The sequence below is a fragment of the Labrus bergylta genome, chromosome 6 (assembly GCF_963930695.1).
Source record: "Labrus bergylta chromosome 6, fLabBer1.1, whole genome shotgun sequence".
Taxonomy (NCBI): Eukaryota; Metazoa; Chordata; class Actinopteri; order Labriformes; family Labridae; genus Labrus; species Labrus bergylta.
The window spans coordinates 11,075,936-11,098,802 of NC_089200.1; the positions used below are offsets into that span (position 1 = coordinate 11,075,936).

Consider the following 22,867-nt stretch of genomic DNA (forward strand, 5'->3'; position numbering starts at 1 on the left):
TTTGAATGTCGCATTTATTTATATTTATATCAGGACTGATAAGTTTAAGTCTGAACCTAATAGAACTAGGCAATTTCCTAACCTAGTTTCCCACCTTTCTTTGTAGTGTTGTATTATTTGTGTCAGAAGAAAACATGACACATTGCACACAAATTCTAAAATGTTAGTGCCTATTAAGAAAAACACATTTCATTAAATGCAGGATAAGTTTCCTGCTTTGAACACCATTAAAGGTGTTTCAGAAAGTTTTAGGCTCGTAGCCATTCATTCAGAAGTTCCACACACATTTGGAAATGTGCTAAATACAGTCCACGCTGCTGTGGAGTCAGACATTATCACGTTTGTGTCATTGCACGCTTTGGAGCCTGCGCCATCCGGCAGCTTCTCAGATGACGAGTCTGCAGGTGTTTGTTGCAGATACACTTGGCAGCTGAAGGTCACACGAGACTCGAACGTCACATGACACAACTATAGCGTCGGCGCCGGCACCTGTTCAAAAGAGCAGGTATGAAACCGTCCACTGGGTGGCATCACACACCAAAACCCATCTCTGCTGGGAAAAACCCTGAAATGGTGGAGTATATGTTGTAGCCCTGCTGCACTCTGTCCCAGTTATAGAAATGATGAAGAGAGGAAGTGTAGCCTTTCTAGACCTGATTCGGGTTAATGATTTGAATAAGCCGGTTGTATAAGAAACAGGCCAGACTGTTCTGTGATGAAAACAGAGAGAGTTTTTGTTTGCAATCTGCCCAGCTTTGTTTAGTTGGGTCAACAACAGTCATGACCGGGCTTGAGAAGCACATTGTTGGTCAGATTTAGAGGCAGTCATCAGTCGTAAAAGTTTGCATTATGTGAACAATGGGCACATATCATTACAAGATAACTTGTGACAGAATAGTACATTTAATAAAGGGACATTCTCCTCATTCTGTTGCAGCTGGAGGTCAATATCTGCATTGTTTTTAGAGGTATTCAGATCAAAATAACAACAAATAGTTGATTAAAATGTATAGTATGGTCATAACTCTTCCAAGCAAAGTGTTTATGGCTGCAGCTAATTTCCATGACGTGTAATTGTACAATGACAGAGGTATTGATCAAATTAGCATTATCGTCCTTTATATTTTATTAAGAACTGACAGAAGGAAGATAGAGGTTGGATACTAATGTAATAATTAGTTATTCAAATAAAAATGATCTGTCAGCCATCACAACAACATTCAGAATCAGCACAGCTCACATCTGAAATATAACATTTATTCCTTCATTTCAACATTATATTTTATGTTTTAATATTAATTTAAAAAATCAACAGATGATGTAACTTTCTGCCCCAAAAACGTCAACCAGTGAAATGACCTCATTGCCTGCTGCAACCTGATCCTCTTACAGGATTGTCCCTCCTATCCTCCCCCTCCCCCTCCCAGCAGAGTCACTTCCTCCAAACCGTCCACTGTACTCTGGCAGCATGTGTTACGTGTGAGACAAGCTCTCTCTCTCCCCTCCCGCTGCTGTTTTTCTCTAGTGGAATGTACCAGGCAGCCCCAAAAGGCTTACAAGACATGAAGGAAAGTACTGGAGTGAGGCCAAGAACAAGGGGAAGAGTTCCAGGCCGCAGCCAATCAGACTGAAGCTCGTCCAGCTCTGTCAGGGTTTATACACAGCAGCGTGTGTGTCTGTTGTTTTGATGGTACAGTGTGATTATTTACACATAGACAAAAGGGTTTGGAAGATGAAGTGAATCAGCAACTGTTGGAATGAGCACACACCCTTAACAGTTTTGTGGCTGGTGAGTCTGTCAGCTCATGCAATGTGGCAGAGATGAAAGGCATTCATGGTTTTGGGAGAAAACAGCAAATAATGCCCACAAAACATCCAGTAAAAGATCAAATAGGTGACCAGAGCAGAGTTAACTTCAGCACATTGCTATTCTGTCAATTATTAATCGAGCTCAGTTTTCAAACACTACAAACGTTTACCCCCGTATTCCAGCTTTTCTTAGTTTTTCATTATCTAAATGATTCATCTGTGACTTGTAGACAAGAACAGACTAAATGATTGATTGCGTAAAATATATGATTAATAATGATAATAAAAAATACTAGTGGCAGCTCTAACACAATGTAAGCTTCCTCACTCTATATTTTAAAAAAAAACTTGTACATGCCCTGATGTCAATTCTTCACAAAATATTCCAAACTTTTCCATGTACATGTCAACCAATCCACAGCAAACCACAACTTCCCTTTCTGTTATTGATGTAGGAGTTTCCCCTCTGTGCTCTGTAATTATGCCTGATGTTGCACAACTGCAAAACAAAGAGTGGATATCACATGGTCAGTGAAATGTGCACGATTATATCTAGGAAACTTATCATTTAAAACATGCATGTATGGTACATTAAGGAAATGTGCACGATTATATCTAGGAAGCTTATCATTTAAAACATGCATGTATGGTACTTTAAGGATTAAAAAGTGACATAAAATCAGCCTGAAAGTTAACAGGAGTAACTGAACATTTAAATGTCATACTTTTTTGCTAGTAATGGTGTCTTGTTGTTGGTATATTACTAAATCTGAATAAAGATTCTAAGAACTTCAAAACATGATTAATGTATAAAATGTTTTTTTTTTTTGTTACGGGCTATACAAGTCTAACCAGGTGCAGCACAAAAAATACAAGAAGTGCTCCAGAGCACAAATAGAACAAAAACAAAGGCTGGTACAAAATCCTGCCAGTTGTTTTGCTGAATATTGGATTCATTTTAGTAGTCCAGTAGGCCGTCTTTGCATTTTTTCCTGAGGTTATGTAGGAATCGTTCCCTTACTGGGGGATATTTATTTCTTAGAAGTTCACTTCGGGAGTATTTCTTAGAAAACACACCATGAGCAGCAGCCTGGGGCTTTGACTCTCCCACTAGAGAAAAGTATGCAGCATGTTGTAACTCTGTAAGACGACTGGCTGCTTCTAGCAAACGTAGCTTCTTGGTCTTTGACAGACTTATTTGAACATGCCAGACATGTGCATTTCATGAATACATTTCCTGGTATGACTGTTCTTATTCACATGAACAGATACATACAGTGGGTAGCACTGTATTGTTTAGAATAGATAGTACAGGAATGTTGTTGCAACACATCCTGCTGGCCCAGACTTAGGATCCTATATATCAGAGTACTACAAATTCTTCTATCCTTTAATGTTTAAACGTGTGGGGGGTTTTAGTTTAGAAAAGGCCACATAAACACTGTCAACATGAAAACTGTTTATGGCACCATTGTGCACCTTTGCATCCTATGGAAATATTGTAAATGTCTTGCACATGATTTAAAACATGTCATCAAAATTCAGCCACACGGAATTCATATCTTAGAATAACTTGTTACCTCTGTTTCTGCATTTCAAATAGAGTTGCGTGAATTTAAAATGACTTTGAACCCATCTTGGCTGTATTAGTGAGGTTTACATGTTAAAGGTTTTGTTGTTGTTGGGATAATTATGAAAAGAAATACTTTTCAATGCAGTAACCTTTTTTCAAATGCATATACTTAATATATGAGAATGTGGTTTGTTTCATGACCTCTGATGAGGCAATAACACACTAATATGGTGGAAATCATAAGAACTGCTTTTTCTTTGTAACCCATATTTTAGCAGACAGGACTTGAATTGCAGTGTCGCCAACAGCAACAACAACAACAACAACAACAACAACAACAGAGAAACGCCTCTTGTGCATCATATTCCCGTCTGGAATAACATCTAACTATGAATGGAACCTCCAGCTGAGTTACTCCTGATTGAGTTCTATTCACATAAGTTGTGTTGATGCCACCTGAAGTTATTTATGATGTCCTGATCCTCTTCCTTCTGACCTGTAGTAACCACAGTCCCACCCCCCTGCACTTGAATGTATGATCTTGTTTTCCAACTAAAACTTTGACTACACCATGTGCTCTTGGCTAGGGATAGGCAGCTCGAAGCTTGCGTAATGTTTGCTACCACTGGGCTTATGTTTGAGGGGCAGAAGGTGAAAAGAGGAGGAGGAGGAGGAGGAGGAGAGGCAGAAAGCCTCCGGTCACAAGACAGTTGACTCCTGAAAACAAACCGTACATGGTTTTAAATTGAATACCTTAGATAAACATTACATTAATGCCATAGAGAACAGGCCTTCAGACTAGGGATTATATATTCTGAGCCTTAGGAAATCACTAAGGACATTCAGTTCAACAACAAAGTGCAAGCTACAATAAAGCATTTACATTTCTCAGCATGAGTAATGTTATATTTGAATATAAAATGCAGTGCCATATGAGATGCAGCAATATGATCGGGTGCATTACTATATAATGTGATTTGATCAATAAGATTGTATAGAAGAGGATAGGATAACATACCATACAGTAAAATCTGATGTTACACAATACCACACCTCACAAATACAACACGATACAGAAGATACTACACAACATGATTTGATATTATGATACAATACAATGAGTTAGGATACTATAAAATATATGATACAATATGATATGATAGAGTATGATACACTTTACTGTCCCCTTAGTGAAATTTGTCTTGGACTCTAATGCTGAAGATAAGGAGCTAATATCTAGACTTAATGAAAAAGATGCATATTAAAAATATGTATGAATATGTAATCTCAAAAAGGATTTTGCCATCCTGTGTAGTGTCTCTGTCAAAATACCGTTGATCTCTAAATACCTGTGGATATAATTATGGACTTGTCATGTCTGTGCCAGTATTGCTTTGGCTTCTCACAATTAGCAGATGGGTTAGAAGTGCACACATTGCTGCATCAACTGAGTTCTAGGATATCACAACCATGAGACGACGTCTACACGTTTGTCTGAAGAGCCTCCTCAACAGGCTCCAAAACGTGCTGTGTCTGCCTTGTCACGCGTCACAAAGGGTGGGTGATGCAAGACCACTGTGCTCACCTTCTATGTAATTGACTTATCGTGTTTTTGCAGCATTATTATCTGTGTCCTAATATTGTTAAGTATCAGAATAAGTTACTTTTTCCAAAGCAACTCCATTTGAATCACTACAATCAGATGAAAATAAGAGTAAACTGGAGTTGTTATTAAATTGTGGCCAGCAGTGAAAACTTCAGCATTGTGGACTACTTGTTTTATTGATTCCCATTTTACTCAAAGATAAAAAAAAAAACATGGGCTGTCTGCTGGTTTCTTTGGAGACCAAAGACCGACAAACTCACAAAAAGAACATCATTGTATAAAATATGTTCTGTTATAGATTAAGAGATGAGATGAGATGAGATGTCTCCGTCCTCAACAGAAAAATACTGCAGCAGACCTACCTAGATCATATATCAACAGGGGTACTTTTACTTTTAATAAGTAGACCTACATTTTTACACCTCTTTACTGGTAGCCTATTTTAGTGCATATATTTCTTATTTGTCGTGAAGAATAACAACTGAAACGTTTTCTAGATGAGCATGTCAGTCAGTGTATTTGTGTTTGTTACTGAAATGCTGCAACAGCTGCAGGTGTTCTGACCCAGTCTCGGTGCATGTAGTGACTCAGACGGGGAATTTCACCCATCTGGCATGGTCATTCAGAATAACGTTAAAGGCATTATAAATGCAAATGTTTCAATTCCACAGACACAGAAAGGGACACATGGGTGGCGTATGTCTGCGTGAACTCCTTTTTGTATGCATTGAATTGCACAAAGCTGAATAATCTGGCTGTGACGTCTGCTAACAGATACAGAAACATTTATTATGATTTCAACTAAGTCATGGTTTGAACTGGAGGATCTGGTCCGACAACATAATGTCCTGTCTCTCTCCACCTCCATTCACATGCACGTTTCCCCTTTCATCAAAACAGCCGTAGGGGTCGATTGTGTCGATGTGCACGTACTCGTCGTTTCGCTCGTCCATACGTCTTGAAGTGGGACCTCTGTAATACAACACAGCTCTCTGGCCGAGTTCCATTTCGTGTGTAGTGACAACATTTTCCCATTACCTTTCCCTGAAACGTGTTAAGAAATCCCTCAAACAGTTTCAACCCACTAAGGGAGACGAACTCTTCGTGTTTTTCTCTTAATTGGTGTATTTTTTTACACAAGATTGGCGGCTACAATCCATTCGTTTATGTCGTCGCAAAACGAAATGGAACCCAGCCCACGTATCTGTTTCTAGAAGGCACGTGATACCTCTAGTCTGTGGTCTGTTGATGCAGTTGCCTGAGGAGGGAGGAGACAAGGAGGAGTCAACAGGGAGGTTATAAAAAGACCTAAACCACAGCTTGTTTGTCACCTTCCACGCTCATCCTATCTGGCGTATCCCCCCCTCGACCGTCCTCTGCGGCTAGTGAAGCAGTGGGTCAAACAACGACGCTAACACTGGAGCTGTAAAATCAACAACGGGGTGAGTAGCTGAAGCGGCTTTGTACTGTTACCTAGACTGTTACCTTGACTGTTACCTAGACGGTGTTAGTTGTTTTTAAGGAGGGCTTTTTATGTTTTTTTTTTTTTTTACCACATTCATTTTACATTATGATAGAGTTTCGCCAACCGTTGTCTAATTCAGTCGAGTCGCGTCAAGTGATCGAGAAATAATAAATACAATAAATTAAGAAAAAACAGCGAGTTGGCAGTGTTGGGACTCGGGCGACGTGCTAATGCTAACTTAGCTTCTCTGCGGCGCCGCTACCTTCATCATCATCGCATTACTGAAAACAGCCTGGCTATTCGACACGTATGCTTAGCTTGCCCAAAGTGTAATGTAGTGTTTGTGTTGAGTTTCATTCTGTATATTATCCTCGAAAACTTCAAATGGCCTTGAAAAGATAAAAAAGTTGATTTGAACGTGGGCGGCGTCGCAGTTAGCGGCTGCTGCTGCACTGTGATTGTTTTTATTATCCCGTTAACAAGCCGTGTTTTCCCAAATCAAAATCCCTCTTCGTGATTTTTTTTTTTCTCAGTGTTTCATTTATTTGGACCAAACTATAGCTTGTATTTGTGTATCTCAGTGACTGCTTGTAAACGCTGCGTGTGTTTCTGTAATTGTCCGCAGGGCTCCCGTTTAAAGCGCCGCAGCAAGCTGACCATCCAGCGCAGTGTGATCACCTGAGACTCTCTCTGAAACGACCCTGCTGTTTCGGAGAAGTTGAATTTGATATCCCAAGATTTAAAACCACTGCATCCGCCGCTCATCCACCCAAAAATCGAAGCAAAAATGGTTCAAAATAAGATACCCGAAGTCACTGGATTCCATCGCTCTTTCAAGGTGAGTTTGATTTGTTACGGGGAGGGGGGGATATGTAGAGCTCATGTCTTGTCTTGTGGGAAGTCCCTGTACGCATGTATCCGAGGGCATCATCTTGCTAAATATAAACACATCTGTTGCTCTCCCACATCTTTATGTCTGACAAATTGTGCTGTGTGGCCTGGTGTCACGTGTATGTTCAGCTAATGAAAGTGTGACTGCATTAGATGGCGACTGGGTGTTGCTGCAGAAAGTCTGCCTCTTGCATTCATATGAGGCAATATTTGTTTGTGTTGTGTTAGGATGCACGTCTGTGTGGCATTTGTTACCTTTGTGGCTGCGATTGTGACAATCATTGCTGTTTGTAAAAGCTATGGCCCCTTGACTAATCCTGTTGTGGTTTATGGTTGTAGGAAGGAAGATAAGAAATTATCTTATCATTTATGGCTACAATTGAGTCTCTCGACTAAATAGGTCACTGATCTAAACAAACACTTTTCTGCTATTACTCCCTAGGGCCAAAATCCCTTTGCATCAGATGACTTCACCAAAAATGGATCCCATCTTATTGATTCGTCTTTTAATTTTGACTCCTCCCCAAGACATGGTGAGTATTTTAACTTAGTATTTTGAACAGAGTTCAGAGATCTGTTTATGCAGCTTTTTTTTTTTAAATCATGTTTAAAATAAAAAGGTAAATCAACCAAAACATTTGTTGGCCCATAATAATGTAGACACTCCTGTTTTGCCAGACATGCCTTCCAGCCAGCCTATCGACATCCCCGATGCCAAGAAGAGAAACAAGAAGAAGAAGCGTTGCCGGGCAACTGACAGCTTCTCTGGGCGATTCGAGGGTAAAAACTGTTGTAACTATTGAAAATCTGCCCCAGAATAACATTTGGCAACGCTAACTTGTTAAACTCTGCCACAGATGTCTACAGACTGCAGGAAGAGGTATTAGGAGAGGGCGCTTATGCCAGAGTGCAAACATGCATCAACCTCATCACCAATAAAGAGTATGCTGTGAAGGTAAGCCAGCTGACATACTCAGACACTTGATAATTGATGGAATATTTTTGAAAACATGAGTATAATAAACTGAGTCCTGACAGTTCTCCTCTCACAAGTCTGCAAATGTTGTCCAAATAATTCATGCCATCTGCCTGTTTGGCTAGTGACCTGGTGTTAAATGAGTAGTATTTTTTGCAGACTTCATTCACTTTTGCAGGATGGGTTGAGTTATAAAATGATTGTGTACATGAAGGAGCTGTTAAACAGTCTAATGGAAGAACACTGTTTTAGGGTATGTGTGTCGTTGAGGGAAGTTCTGATCCCAGGGGCAGGAAGCTTCTTTTTTTTCCGTACACTTCAGCTCTGTAACAGATGTCTGCAGGCTTTTCTGTAGTGGTGCTACTGCTGCAGATGATGTGCAACACTAGCTGCTGTTAGTAGACCCTTCCCCTCACTGTTTTTGTAGTTTTTCAGCCAATCAGGGAGCTGGGAGGGATGTACCCACCCCCTTCCTTTACCCCTGTTGCCTATAGGGGACGCTCCTACTGAGAACACTGTGTACTGCTAACTGTGCCAAAACAAAACCCACAGAGAGAGAGGTAGGAGGGGCGCTGGGTGAGAGTTATGACCCAGGGTGTTTACACTGCTTTGTTCTGCTTCTCGCTCAGTATTGTTGAACTTTTTCTTTTTCGTCTCCAAATGGGTGTTGACTTGTGCGTACATGTCTTGACTTGAAGGGACTTCCTTTTTTGGCTCCTATGTGTGATGTTCATTTCCTCATTTCTGGGAACAAAACGTTGTGTTTTTTTTGTTTTTTTTTGATGTGCAGAAAAGCAGAACTGGGGTTTGTTTTTTCTTTGAGTTCTTGACAGTAAACCAAGAATGTCATGGGGACATGCAATGTCCACATTATTTTCTGTTATCTTCATATTCATTTCTATGAAGTTTAGCCTTAACGATTTAAATAAAGGCTGGAGGAAAATGGTTAGTTCCCTATAGAGCACGTGTCCATATCATAGCATTAATATTTAAGAGACATTGGCACACGTATTCTGTGATCTGTTGCTTTGTTTACCCCCGGTTGGTTTGGTAGATCCCTTGAGACTTTGCAGTTCTGTACGGAGGAGGCATGGGGGTCGCATGTTATTGGGAGGTCATTTAGCTGTTGAAGGGGGGCTCAGACTACTCCTGCCAGATGTCCTGTCTCTCCCCTCCCCCTCCAGACTGAGGTGGGTTGTGTGGGCTCCTTGTGTTGCAATAGCAACAAAAGCCAAAGCACACCAAGGAAGGGCAGACGGCCGTGCAGTGCATGCCTTTCTGACGTTTTGGTTCCCAAACAATACTTCCCCCGAAAGTTATTATTTCACAACACTGAGTTGATGATTGATCATGCAGCGTAACTTGTTTTGCAGAATGCTGTTGTGATTCTGATCTTTGATTTTTGATAAACAACCATAAATCTCTCTCAAATAACAGTCGACCCACTTCCACTTATCATGTTGATAATGCATTTAGTCACGATTTGCACGTTTATGTTGAACCTACACGTGTGCTTATCAGGGTGTGAGGATTGTGTTGCGATCAGGTGAAAGTGAGCTGATTTAGGGGGCTGTTTGTGCTGCTGACTCAGACTGGAACAGTGCAGAGGCTTTGGACTGCCCACTGGCCTCTTGTCTGTTCATTAATCCTAGACACATACTGAAACTCTGGCCCCACTGAGCTTCAATGGCAACTGTAATCCAGCTAGCAGGAAGAAAAACATGCACAACCTCACAAGCAGACAATAACCAACCAGGGCTGGAAAATTCAGGCCTTTTTTGCTCTGGTGTCAGCAGTCTATCATTCTTTCTCTCTCTTGGCAAAGCATCGTGCAGCTGGTGGCCCCTTAGTGGTTTAGTTCCAGGCATCACTAAGTTATATATATAGAGCCTATTTTTTGTTATCGTAAACAGTTTTGGATAAGTTCATGGGAGGTTGAAAGGAACACTTGTGGCTCCTTCAGAGCTCTTGGGATATAAATATGGGTCACACATGAAGTCTAAATTTAAAGCTGCTGTGACTTGTGTCATTTTCATTCTGTTCTGTCATTACTTTGGCTTGCTGCAGAGAAAGTAGGTTAAAACTATCTTGACAAATGTGTCACAGGGTGGGATAGAGGTAGGGAAGACAGAAAAATGAAGGTCTGAAAGGATACCAGTTATAGGGCTCTGTATAGGGAATTGGTGCAATACCACATACAGTAAACGCAACCAGTTGTGTGTTTTTTTTTTTTTTTTTGTGTGTGTTTAGTTTCAGCGGAATGCCTTCACCCATGTATCATCTCGAGCAGATGGGTTCAGTTTAGAATCGTTGTCTATTCTCCTGCTTTTTAGAGACTAATTTTAGATGTTGTTATTAAAGCATTATTTTGTTTTGCTCCAGATCATTGAGAAAAGACCAGGTCACAGCCGCAGTCGTGTCTTCCGTGAGGTTGAGATGCTCTACCAGTGCCAGGGCCACAGGTAATGTCCTGTTTATGTTCAACTGAAGTAATGCCACCTGATGACTGGATGGAGACAGTACTATTTAACTCTGTTACCACTGGCTCATTCTGCTCCTGGTTCTTTTCTGCAGTAACATACTGGAGCTGGTGGAGTTCTTTGAAGAGGAAGATAAATTCTACCTGGTGTTTGAAAAGCTCAGGGGAGGTGAGTAAATTATAGCTGATACAGGATGACTGCATCACATCCCATTGTTTATTTTTCAAAAATTCTGGTAATGCTTATGTCCAGTCTCTTGTGTGGCCTGTTGTATATGTGTGTGGGAAGGCTTTCATTCTGTGCTTTGTGCTTGTAAATAAAGCAGATACTCTTTTTCCACCCATCCATTAGGGTCAATCTTGGCGCACATTCACAAGAGACGGTACTTCAGTGAGCAGGAAGCCAGTGTGGTCGTGCAGGACATTGCCAGCGCTCTAGATTTCTTGCACAACAAGGGTAAGACCACTTGTACAAAATGTTGAGAAATTTTGTTACATGATAACCAAAATAGGAAAAGCCTGAGGGTATGAACATGGCAATTTATTTTAAGAATTAGCCAAGAGACACAATAATCTTTTCACATTTTTTTTGAATATGGTGTTATACATTTTCCTTTCTCCAGGCATAGTTGTCAAATCTCTAGACAAAACAGAAACTGATTGCCTTTCTTCTATTTGCTAGGAATGGCACACAGAGACCTGAAGCCTGAAAACATTCTCTGCAAGAGTGCCGACAAGGTGAGCTTACTACTAACATTTTCGAGCCTAATTATTTAAAATGGCAACAAACTTGACTAATTAAGTAATTCTCAGATGATGATATAAACTGTGATAACGGAAATCTCATCATGAATGAATAGAGGCCTGTAAAAAAAAAAAAAAAAAATTAACTCACTTTTTTTTTTTCCTTCAGATTTCCCCAGTCAAGATCTGTGACTTTGACTTGGGCAGTGGGATCAAGCTGAACAGTGACAGCTCACCCATCTCCACCCCTGAGCTCCTTACTCCTGTAAGTCCAGTTGTAGATTGTACCTGTCTTTTTTTTTTGCTTAACAGTTTGGTCTACCATTTTATGAAAGGGAACATGGATGGGCGGTTTTAAATGCAGTATGAGTATTGCTATTGAGAACCAGGGAGAGATGAATCTGTCATGCAGTCTTGGTCACGTCACTGTAGGGGGGGGGGGGGTTGTCATCTCTTGGATAAGCTGGGTGTTTTCAGGCTGTAAAACAATTTCTTTATCAAGACGAAGAGACTATCTTGTTATTGGGCAATTCTGAGTGGTGTGAGCGCCATGACAGCTTGCTGATTGGTTAGTAAATGTTGTTTTGAGGTTAACATAGTTCAGTGTTGGGCAGGCTCTCGACAATAACTTGTATTGCTTCCTGATTGCCCCTGTCTGGTAGAATTAACCTTTTCTTATCATGCAGAAACACTTGCAAAGATATGCCTCAGTTTAACGTCAACGTCCTGTTGCTTATCAGTCCAAACATTGAGACCAGTGACTGTTTGGGGTTACGATTGGTTAACACTCTGCTGCCGTCACAACACAAAACTAATTCTCTGAACACTGTGCTGGACCCTAGAAACCTCAAAGTGGAGGGGTAAAGAGGAATTGGCAAGCTTTCTACTTGTGTCAACAAATACCCCTTCTGCTTGTTGTCTGAGGGTCTGGATGGATGGATGGACCAGAGCAGGTGAAGGATTGAAGTTTAGTCTGCAGGAATGTAAGTGTGGGTGGGGGTTTTCACCACTGGTAACTTCATCTTCCTTTTGAGAGAAAGAATGGGTAGAGAGCCCATCCCTGAAAGAGGACCGAGAGGCCTCATGTTTAGTCTACATGGTTTATGTTGGGCCTGAGCAACTATGGATGTTTAATGTGGTGGGCTGCAAGTATTACTTTGCCTGGTTCTTATTTATGTATCCTCCATCCTTGCATTTTATAACAACTTCAGTTGTGTGAGAAGTTTATTTCCAACAGGCCTTGAGATAAACTTGTCTTCCATTGACATTTTGCTTTAAGCCTGAGGATAAGAAGCAATGTTATAACCTTGGTGGTTGATTATGGCTGCAGGGAATACAATGTGACTTCAACAAGGCCGTTTCCTGTTGCATAAAGATGTAACATTGAAACCAAAGCACACTAACTCTTGCTTATTTTCCTTTTCTCTCTGTGGTATGAGAAAAACATCCACACAAGCTTTCTTCTTAGTCTCCGCCCAGTGGCCCCAACCGCGCTTGTGCTGGTCTGCGCTTTCATTATGTTCTTTATACAAAGGCTGTGCATAAGGCTTGTTCTAGAAATGTACTCTTTGCCCGTATACCTAGCAACTGAGATGTGATTGGCTAGACCCGTGGGAGGGGGAGGGTAACTGGGAGGGACAAAGACTCAGCCTGCTCATGCGCTCTGGCTTGTTTTCTTTGCCATGATCACAAGAACAATGTTATCTGATTTTCATCGTGCTATTGGCAGTCTCTCCCTGCCCCCACTTTGCCCAGAGTTGCTGTTGCACACTATTGTGTGCTTTAAATGTTTTGTTATGTTACTGATCACGCTGAAAGGGTTTAATAAACTTTATCTAAGGCCTGATTAAAGTTTACCGTGGATGTTTTTTTTGCGTGCTCTCTTGTAAAATCCTGAACGTCAGGAACTCGTGGAAAAGCAAAGGGGCCTTTCCAGGAAAAAGTTCATATTAGTCTACAAAGAAAGCTGCACATGAAGCAGCCTGTCTTTCAGCTTGGCATGAAATTAGTCCCAAATGTTATGGTTCATGTGCTGCACTTAGAAATGGAATTGAGAGAAGGTGCAACATGAAGACACAACACTTAAACATTTAATAATAAAAAAAAAAAGATCTGCCGACATTATTTTACTGTCGCAGGTGCAGCTGCATGGCGACAGTACAAGGTTTTTTCCCCCCCACATCTTTTACAGCCTCTCCACATAATCCTGTCATCAGTTTACAGACGGCGGTGTATGTCATCAGTGGTGTCAATATGGCCTGACTAGTCACATGGCTTCAGGAAAGCCCCAGGTTATGATACCAACATATCCTGCAGTAACTAACATCAGCTGATTGGCAACTATCTATGCTTCTTACTGGAAGTATTGAAGAGGATGTGACTGATTCAGATCAGCAGCAGTACAAGCAGAATGGTCTGTGATTTCTGGTAGCTGAAACAGTCTTGTACTGGTTATGTTGATACTGGTTGGTGTGCAATTTGTGGCTCGTTTTTTGAAAATGGATTAACCTTAAAAGCACATAGTTTCACTGTACCATGGCACGCAAAATATATTGTATGCCCATTTCTTTTTGCAGCTGCATTTGGCCTGAATCCTGGGGGCTTGTCTGTGGAGGCAGTCGCCCCAGACATGATTTTGTTGGTGGCAGCGTGGGGGTTGGGTTTTTTTTCTCTCCAATAGAGGCAGCTTTGTCTGGGACTAGATTCCTGTGCAGCAAATTTCATTACATAAGGGTGCAGCAGGCTGAAAGGAGGAGCTAGGAGACAGCTGGGATGTGGTACTGGTACACAATAGAGCCCTGCTCAACATAAACATGCTTGCCCACAGATGGAAGAAAGGATATAGGCCAGAATGGTCTGTTAAGGTCTCATGTGGAACAAAGACTTAAAAACAAAAATGTGTTTAGGGTGGATAAACAGCTTCTGAGATTTCTAGATGATGTGATTTAAATAGAAAAGCAGTGGCTTAAATTTATAGAATCAAAACACATCTTTTCAATAGTCATTAGACCATAAAAGAATTTGGCGATGGTGTAATGTCTTACCCACAAATATCTTAATTTCTTAGGTGAACTAGTGACCTGCTCCTCTTTTCTGTTCCCTTAGTATTAAAACAGCCTTTGGTGTTTGTGTTTCCAAGTTATGTAACTGATGAGGGCTAAGCCAAGTCTCGGGCGTTGCAGGACAACCCAATCCTCTTTTCCATGCTCAGTGTTTGGCCCAATTTCTCTCCTAGCTACATAACAAGGCACAGTCAGAACTAGGCCTGTCATTGCCCTCAGCCCAATCTGCCTGGCTTGTCGACAGCTGAATGGTCAAAGCCTTGACTTACTGCTGCTGCTGCCTAACCAAACCGACCTGCTTCTTTAAAGCACAACCCTCCCTCCTCCATCCCTGATACCTAATTGTACACTATGTTCCTACTTAGCTGTCCCCAGGGCATTGAGAAAAGCTGTATACAAGGCATTTTAAATGAACCCATCACTGCAGATAAGCATGTGACTGTCACATATACACCCACCACCACCACCACACAGCCCTAGAGTGGGCCCCAGGCTTTAGTGCTCCCACCACGAGGTATCAGCTGAGCTGAAGAATGTGGGCTGCAGCTCAAACAAGCTTGTCTTTCTCTTGACCCTTTTCTTTCTGCCAGTCTCTTCTTCTGCTCGTCCCTGTGACAGAAAAATCATATATTTTTCTTCTTTGTCTTACAGTGTGGCTCGGCAGAGTACATGGCACCTGAGGTGGTTGAAGCTTTCAGTGAGGAGGCCACAATTTACGACAAGCGCTGTGACCTGTGGAGTCTTGGAGTCATCCTCTACATCATGCTAAGTGGCTACCCACCCTTTGTAGGCCGCTGTGGTGGTGACTGTGGATGGGAATTAGGGGAACCCTGCCACACCTGCCAGGTATTATTTGACACATCCACTAAACTCTTCTGCTTGCCTCCATCTTGTGTAAAACATTTTTGAATAGAAACAATTAACACTTTCTCGCCAGGTCTGTAACTAATGGTAAATATTTTTCTATACACTTCTAGAACACTTTGTTTGAGAGTATTCAGGAAGGAAAATACGAGTTTCCAGAGAAAGACTGGGCTCACATCTCCTCAAGTGCCAAAGACCTCATATCCAAACTTCTGGTTCGAGATGCCAAAAACCGCCTGAGTGCCAGCCAGGTTCTGCGGCACCCCTGGGTGCAGGGGGTAGGTTTAAAGCCATCAAGCCTCTTCTAAATGTCTTTTAAAAACATTTTGTATGTCTATCAAAAGTTTGAGCTTCTGATTAATCTTCTTCTTTTCTTTTTTTTAAATTCAGGGTGCATTTGACACTTTGCCAACATCAATCTTGCATCAAAGGTGAGAGAATGTTAATCCAATATCCTGCGTTCTTCAGGATACTTGAGCCTAAGATATTTGTGACTTGTACTGAATTAAACTGACTTTCTCTGCTTTTGTCCAACAGAACCAGCAATGCCAGGGATCTGACTTTCTTCGCTGGCAAAGCCATGGCTGTGAACCGGCAGCTGGCTGAACAGGATGGCATTGAAGACCAGCAGCAGCAGGAAGTCCCCTTTGTTGTTACCGCTACTGGCTCTTCTATGCGCCTCTCTCCTCCTTCCAACTCTAAGCTGGCCCGGCGTAGGCAGCTGAGCAACCAGCCTAACGGAGGGCCCGTCTCTGCTGCAGAGCTGCGACAGCTCTTGGCTCCTCTTGTTATTGTGGGAGACTGTGCCTGAACTCTGTCAACCCTGACCTCCGACCTTCCGTTAAGATTAATGTCTGGACAGCCCTGAGACTCTCCCTCTCCACTTCTGGCCCTTCTTCCTGACTCTAGCTGGTCTTGGTTCCTCTGCCATTCAGGCTCTCTTGCCTCGCTGTAAAGGGCGATGCAGCACGCATCCCTTTCTCTAAATGCCTTCTGCCTTTCTGCAGCACTTCTGAAGCACATCAGCCCAGGGCCAGCTTATAGCAAACACACATGAGCATGTCAGGGTTTGGGAGGAGGGTCAGTTCATGATTCGGGAGGGAGAAAGGAAAGTTATTTTCTTTTTTCCATGAAACTCAGTTCAAAAGAAATCCAAACACGCATCGTTCAAGACTAAGCTCAGACACCAAAGGACTACCTGTTGTGCTGCTCCCACGTTACAACTGGATCCACTGTGAATTAAGTTATCTGGAATGTTCTCTTCGCCTGTATGTATATGCATGAATGGCCCCTCTGCAGATACGTACAAGCTTATGCAATATGCCAAGGGAAAGGCTGTTTCTGTCTCCAAGGGATTCAGTATGAGGGTTTGGAAGGGCTGTAAGCCAATGCTGTCCGTGCCTGGTGTGTTCCACTTTGTGGCTGGAGACTTCAAAGATTTTTTTTTTTTTTTCAATTTAAGATTAATTCCTTAACACTGAGCCTCTTCTGGAAATGTCTGAGATTAAACAAGCCAGATCTAGCTTGGTGGCCATGCACTTACTGCTCCTAGATAGAGCATGGAATGTTTGTCAGTACACCCATTCATAGTTTATTTTATGAACATGTATTCCAAATTAACTTTGGCCACACTTTTTAGTGTTTATATGCCATCATTGGGCAAGTATAATAGTATTGAGTTAAACTACTGCACTTAATACATGAAGCAGGGTAATCCCAAAATTGGACATCTGACCCTGCTCTGAAGTACGTATATATTCAGTATGTTCATATAAGCTCATGTTAAATTTCTTCAAGCTAAACTGGGTCAGTGTTGCTTTCATTGAAAATAATTCATGACATGTCCCCTGCTACAACCAGAACTTGTATTTTTCTTTTTTTATACATCTGCAAGTCAAGTTATGCATTAGATTAAACCTTGAATATTTTGGCAGTAAAGGCTAGAACTCGTCTCAGGGGGTTTGAGAAGCACATTTTGGCCAAGGTGACCCAAATGTCAATGATTGATTGAATACATTTTTTTTGGACCATCTTTTTTTTTTTTTTTGTCTTGTTTTTGATTAGTTGACCCTTTTCTAAAAATAATGATCTCATTACAAATGAAGAGGCAGGTAAGACTTAAAAAAAAAAAAATTATTAAAAAAGGAAAAACATTCCACAAAAAGAGGAAAAAAAAAAAAAAAAAAGTCTTCCACGGACGTGTAGCTGTATTAAGTTTACTTAATTTTCTTGTTTGAAAACTCCATGTCAATGTGCCACACTGATTTCTTGTCCCCTTTTTTCTTTTATATAGCTGTTGATAAGCTTTTTTTTTTTTTTTTTTCTACATGGTGATTTTCATGCAGGTGCTGTTCAGTTCAGGTGAAACACCGGTTGTTTTCCTTTATTATTTTTTTATGTTTTGTGTTTTTAAAAGTTCAGAGTATGTTGTGTTCAAGGTGAGGTGGGAAGTAAAGTTGATCTGGAGCGTTCATGCCCAGCGAAGGCAAGTTTTTAGTTTTTATGTACAAGAGTTGGCAATAATCTTGTTTTGTTTTTTTTTGTTCAGATTAAGTTCATTAAGCTCATCTGAAGCTGACAGGTAATGGACTTGGTGATGAGGTCTCACAACACTGTAGCCATTTCACCAAAGACGGTTCAAGTCATGATATTGAACATGTGATCATCACCTGGCAGTGAGAAGTGGGGACTTCTGATTGTCCACGTCCTGTTGCCAGCACTGCAGCGACGGTACTCTCTACAAAGTGGCTCCCTTGGTGTCAAAGGACCCATTATGCTGATAATAGGACACTGTAATAGTTCTGAAATACCTTTTCTACAGATGCATAGCTATGGGGTTTATGTCTTATAATAAGACTTACTTGAATTTGTGTATGCAGCTGTTTTCTTCTCCACTTGGGAAACTACTTTGCTATCAGTAATGTCGAAGCATAAGGCTGATGACCAAGGCAATCCTGGGGTTTTTGAATTACCAATACAGTTCAGTATTCTGCCTTTTTCTCCCTTTTGAGCATCAGACAAGTGAGTCCCTACTTTTTGTTAGGGTTGGATACTCAAAAGCGCACAGACTTTGGCCATACTCTGTCATATCCTTAATGGTGTAGAGTTTTCTTGGTCATGACCATTTCTATTTTGTCACATGGCAGTGGATTTAAATACTGCCTTTTACTGGGGGGGGGGGGGAAGGGGACAAAATGATATCTCTAAGCCTCGCAATTTTTATATTGTCAGTCATTTTGAAGTAAGGACGTGTAGAAATTCAGTGATTCATTCATTCAAATGGACAGTTCTTCATCATCCTCCCCACAATTTGAATGTAGCCCACAGGCAAAAGCATTTACAATCCAGCAACATTGATCAAATGTTTTATAGTTTGTGTCATGGACATGGTGTGGGGTTATTCTGTCCATTTCTTTTCTTTCTTTTTTTTTGAGATGACAGATCTGATTAACACTGTCTGAACCACGCCCCATCCCCCAACCCCATTGTGTATATGGGAGGAAATTTGAAATAAATACATCCTTTAAAATACATAAAGATATTTTGATTTAAAATAAGCACTTTACTGTACCATGTGAATGATTGCAGTTCACTCAAAGCAACAGCTATGACAGTTGCAACAGAATTTTGTATTGTTTTTCTAAAAAAAAAAAATGCAATAAAATGCTTTGACCTACACTCAGTCTTCTGTCATTTACTGTAAATGTTTTCATGTTTAGTTAAACAGTTAAGGCAAAACATGTCCCCTGGTATCTCTAGTTTTATATTAACCAGCAGTGTTATCTTGTGGCCAAGGCTAACGCAGCTTCATCTGATTCCCTGCTTTAAATCCCCTTTATCAGTTACACTCCCTGATACCTGAGCTGACTTGTCACGTGTCCTTGGTTGTTGGTGAATATGAGCAGTTGTCTCCACACACACACACACACACAGAAATGTGACTTGTTTCACCTTGCATTAGTCATGCTGAGAGCTGCTGCTGCTGCGATATGACGAGTGGGGGGGGGGGGGCCTCCTCACAGCTCCACAGGGCTGATCTGACGAGACTGACGCAACCTGCTGCAAGAGCTGCAGCAGCTCAGTGAACCACCTCATGATCTTCCTGGAAATAAAACCACACCAATTATGCTAAATTAACAAAACTGCTGGTGCATCATACCGACAGCGCTGCAAGTTGGGACCTGTCATCAGGTTAAAATCAGCTGCACACACACAGAATGAGGGATGTGGGTTTGGACAAAAGTTGATGTCATGTTCCAGAGAAATTAATAGCAAAAGAGCAGACAAAAAAAAAATAGGATAGATGATCATTTAATTTATTTTCTCACTCATTACAAAATAACAACACACAGAATACACTGCCTAAACACATTTCATGATTTAAAAGGAGCAATTCAAGAAAAACAACAACAAAACTAAATACAAATCTCTTCCCCTTTTTTACTTCTTCAAAACATAAAAATCAACAGTACAATCTCAGGGATGGATAATGTCATTTTAATGTAAATAAATACTCAGTAACTGTCCTTTCATTATTGGTAGTGAGTGTATTATTTACATCTCACTTCATCATTTAGTCCATGAAAAGTAAAGGAAATGTCCATCTAAAATTGTAAGATGTCCTCTCCTGATGTCTTGTATTACCTGAATAACAGTCCTTTAAATTTACATACAAATACAGGGAAGCCCTAACTTGTGTAACTTCAAATATTCTCTGATGTGTATTCATTTATCACAATCATAATACTTATAATTTATGGATTAATCATTCTTAAAGTCTTCCCCATTTAATTTTGAACTTGCAAGAACAAAAAAAAAAGAAATGCATTGCGTAATTTCTATTTCAGCATTGTTGGCGTCATAAGGCAGAAGAGGAAATTAAATGATGCAACAGCAGCAAGTTTTCTGTGCAAGCTGCAGAGATGGTTGAGAAATATCAGGTGTTTGTCTCCCCCTAGTGGAGCTTTTACATCAACCTCTTCTGTATTTAGTAATACTGATGAAATGGTAAATGGACTTCTCAAAGCGAAGTTTACAGTCCACACTCACACACTGATGACAGAGGCTGCTACGTAAAAGTCCCCAACGGCCCCACAGTACTAATCAGTCAATTTAGCAGTGGGAACAGTTTGGGGTTCAGTTCCCAGAAATGTGAATCAGAGTCCGCTTTATTAGCTAGGAAATCTTAAGACATACAGGGAATTTGACTTTGATAAACAGTGCTCTCCTTCCTTTAGAATAACATTAAACATTGGCACTAAACAAATAAGACAACAGTGCAGTGGTGAGGAAAAGATGCTGAATGAACATGATGGGTAAGTAGGTAACAGATGGCTTCATTTACTTGAGAGAAATGTTTTTACAGTTTTGACATTGTGGCTGCAGCAGCTTCCGGTAAAAGGCAACAGACTCAACCACTAAGCCACAGTTATCATGATGATAACTACTACATTTACTAGTGAGTAAAAGTACTTCATCAACTCCCCTGAAAAACATGTTTCTAAAATGTTTTGGTTTTTACTATTTGAGAGAAACTAATTCATTCCTTTTGTATGCAATGAAGAATATACTCTCTGAAATGTCATGCTACAAGATTACTTAGGATTGCATTTAATACATCAAGAAGGTTTTGCTGATAACACCAAATAACTTTCCGTACAATGGTACCATCCTTTCGTGTTTGTTTCATGTGTGGTTTTTACTCTTTTTTTTTTGACTTCTCCATTACCGATTTTTAAGACATATGTCATAAAGATGCAGTGGATAATGTTGCAAACAGAAATTGCTAGAACTAACTTTAATGTTGTACTTTCCCTGTTACAACAGAGGAGGGAAACAAATCCTCTTCGTGTGAACTGCTGGTCATGAGATTAAAAGTCATGAGATCAAATTCTCAAAACCTGAAATGGGTCAAGTTATTTTTTTTTCCGTCTGCACTAAGTACATTAAAATGTTTTGTGAGAATACTAGAAAAATACTGTTGACTTAATGATTAATAAAAAACTTAAATTATTCCGGTATACATTGAAAGATTTATTATAATTCAGATCTAATTATTTAATAACTCATTGTTACTCTTCTCACAGAAATGAGTGCAATATTGTCGCTTCATATCTTAATGAAATAGGAAAACTATAAACATTTGAGGAATAAAAAAATCATAAATGAACAAAACAAACTTCATTTTTTTCAAAGAAATTAAGTTACCTGCTTTCCATTGGGAGCCAGCATGCATCAGGACCCTGAACCCAAAGCAAGGATCACACTTTTTTTTTATTGTGCTCTTCTTTTCCTACATGTTTCATAGTTTTTATGAATGAACTGTTTAATTTGTCAAATGGGTTACAAGTGTTTTAGGTTTTTCTTTGAGTTCTCCAAACATTTAACTGCTTTGGTATGAGAGCCTGAGACTTTTGTAAAACTGTACACTTTAAAAATATGTTTAACCCATTTAATACTCCTCATTCTTAGTTCATTCAGGTACATTTTATTGCAAACTATATCCTACAAATTACAAAATAAGGTCAGCACATTTAGAAACACTTAGCCTAATAGAGATCATTGTCACATAAATATCTACCATGGAAATATTCTGCAGAGAGAACAAGTATTATGGCGCACCTGCTTAACACACCTGTGAGTCATAATCAATGGGCCTGGAGATAATTGGATCACGTGTCCTGCCTGGAGTTCACAAAGGCTTGTTGGCACGTGCTAGCATGAAGTTTGAGACTGGAGCTGGAGGTAGGTATCATGAAACGCTTTAGGGGAGCATGTGTAAATGATATATATATAGTTTTTAAGTACATGTCAGAGCCATAGACTGGAAAGGGTGTTGACACAAGGAAATTAAGCCAGGGCGAATTAAAAGTAAAAAAAAAATGTATAGGCTATAATTAAATAATGTTCTTTAAAAGAAAAAGTTCAGATGAAGTATTCCTCGTTAGGTTGCCTTATTTTCTAATAAAGCTTTAAAAAGAACTTGCTAAAATCTATATTTAAGATACTGTGTAAACGTGCATGCACTCCCAACTGGATTGACTTAAGAGCAGTTCAACATGTTGGTGACTGTGGTTATTCGCAGCCTTATTTATCTCTGGTCGAAGCCATGAACAGTGTTTAAAAAAAAAAAATGTAATTCACAGAGAATAGGTTCATGTTGCAAAATGTCAAACTGTGGTTATTTGTTGCTGGGTTTGGCTGACGTTGCTTTTCTTTGCAGGATACTTGACCTGCGGACTGAGGACGACGCCTCTCTGGATTCCTGTGAAATAAAAAAATAATCAAAAAACGTGTCTTTTTTTTTTTATTTAAAAACAAAAAACAGTGGACCGACGTTTCTTTTGTGATTAAAAAAATATTAAGTGTTTTCTACCTGACACATCAACACATGGCCTC

The 22,867-nt window shown here is 40.3% G+C and overlaps 1 protein-coding gene across 2 annotated transcripts; it reads left to right on the forward strand.

Moving 5' to 3' along the window:
• The first annotated feature begins 6,270 nt into the window (after positions 1 to 6,270).
• On the forward strand, positions 6,271 to 19,147 carry mknk2b (MAPK interacting serine/threonine kinase 2b). Of its 2 annotated transcripts, none has more exons than XM_029281456.2 (14): positions 6,271 to 6,430; positions 7,079 to 7,291; positions 7,787 to 7,877; positions 8,005 to 8,124; positions 8,202 to 8,299; positions 10,703 to 10,782; positions 10,895 to 10,968; positions 11,152 to 11,256; positions 11,482 to 11,537; positions 11,713 to 11,808; positions 15,257 to 15,451; positions 15,583 to 15,747; positions 15,860 to 15,900; positions 16,007 to 19,147. In XM_029281456.2, exons 2-14 carry the CDS (start codon positions 7,241 to 7,243, stop codon positions 16,278 to 16,280), a joined length of 1,446 nt encoding a protein of 481 aa, XP_029137289.2. In that variant the 5' UTR covers positions 6,271 to 6,430; positions 7,079 to 7,240; the 3' UTR covers positions 16,281 to 19,147. The 2 variants fall into 2 exon arrangements, with proteins under 2 accessions (XP_029137289.2, XP_020511606.1); XM_020655950.3 differs by having other exon boundaries at positions 8,023 to 8,124.
• Positions 19,148 to 22,867: the final 3,720 nt, after the last annotated feature.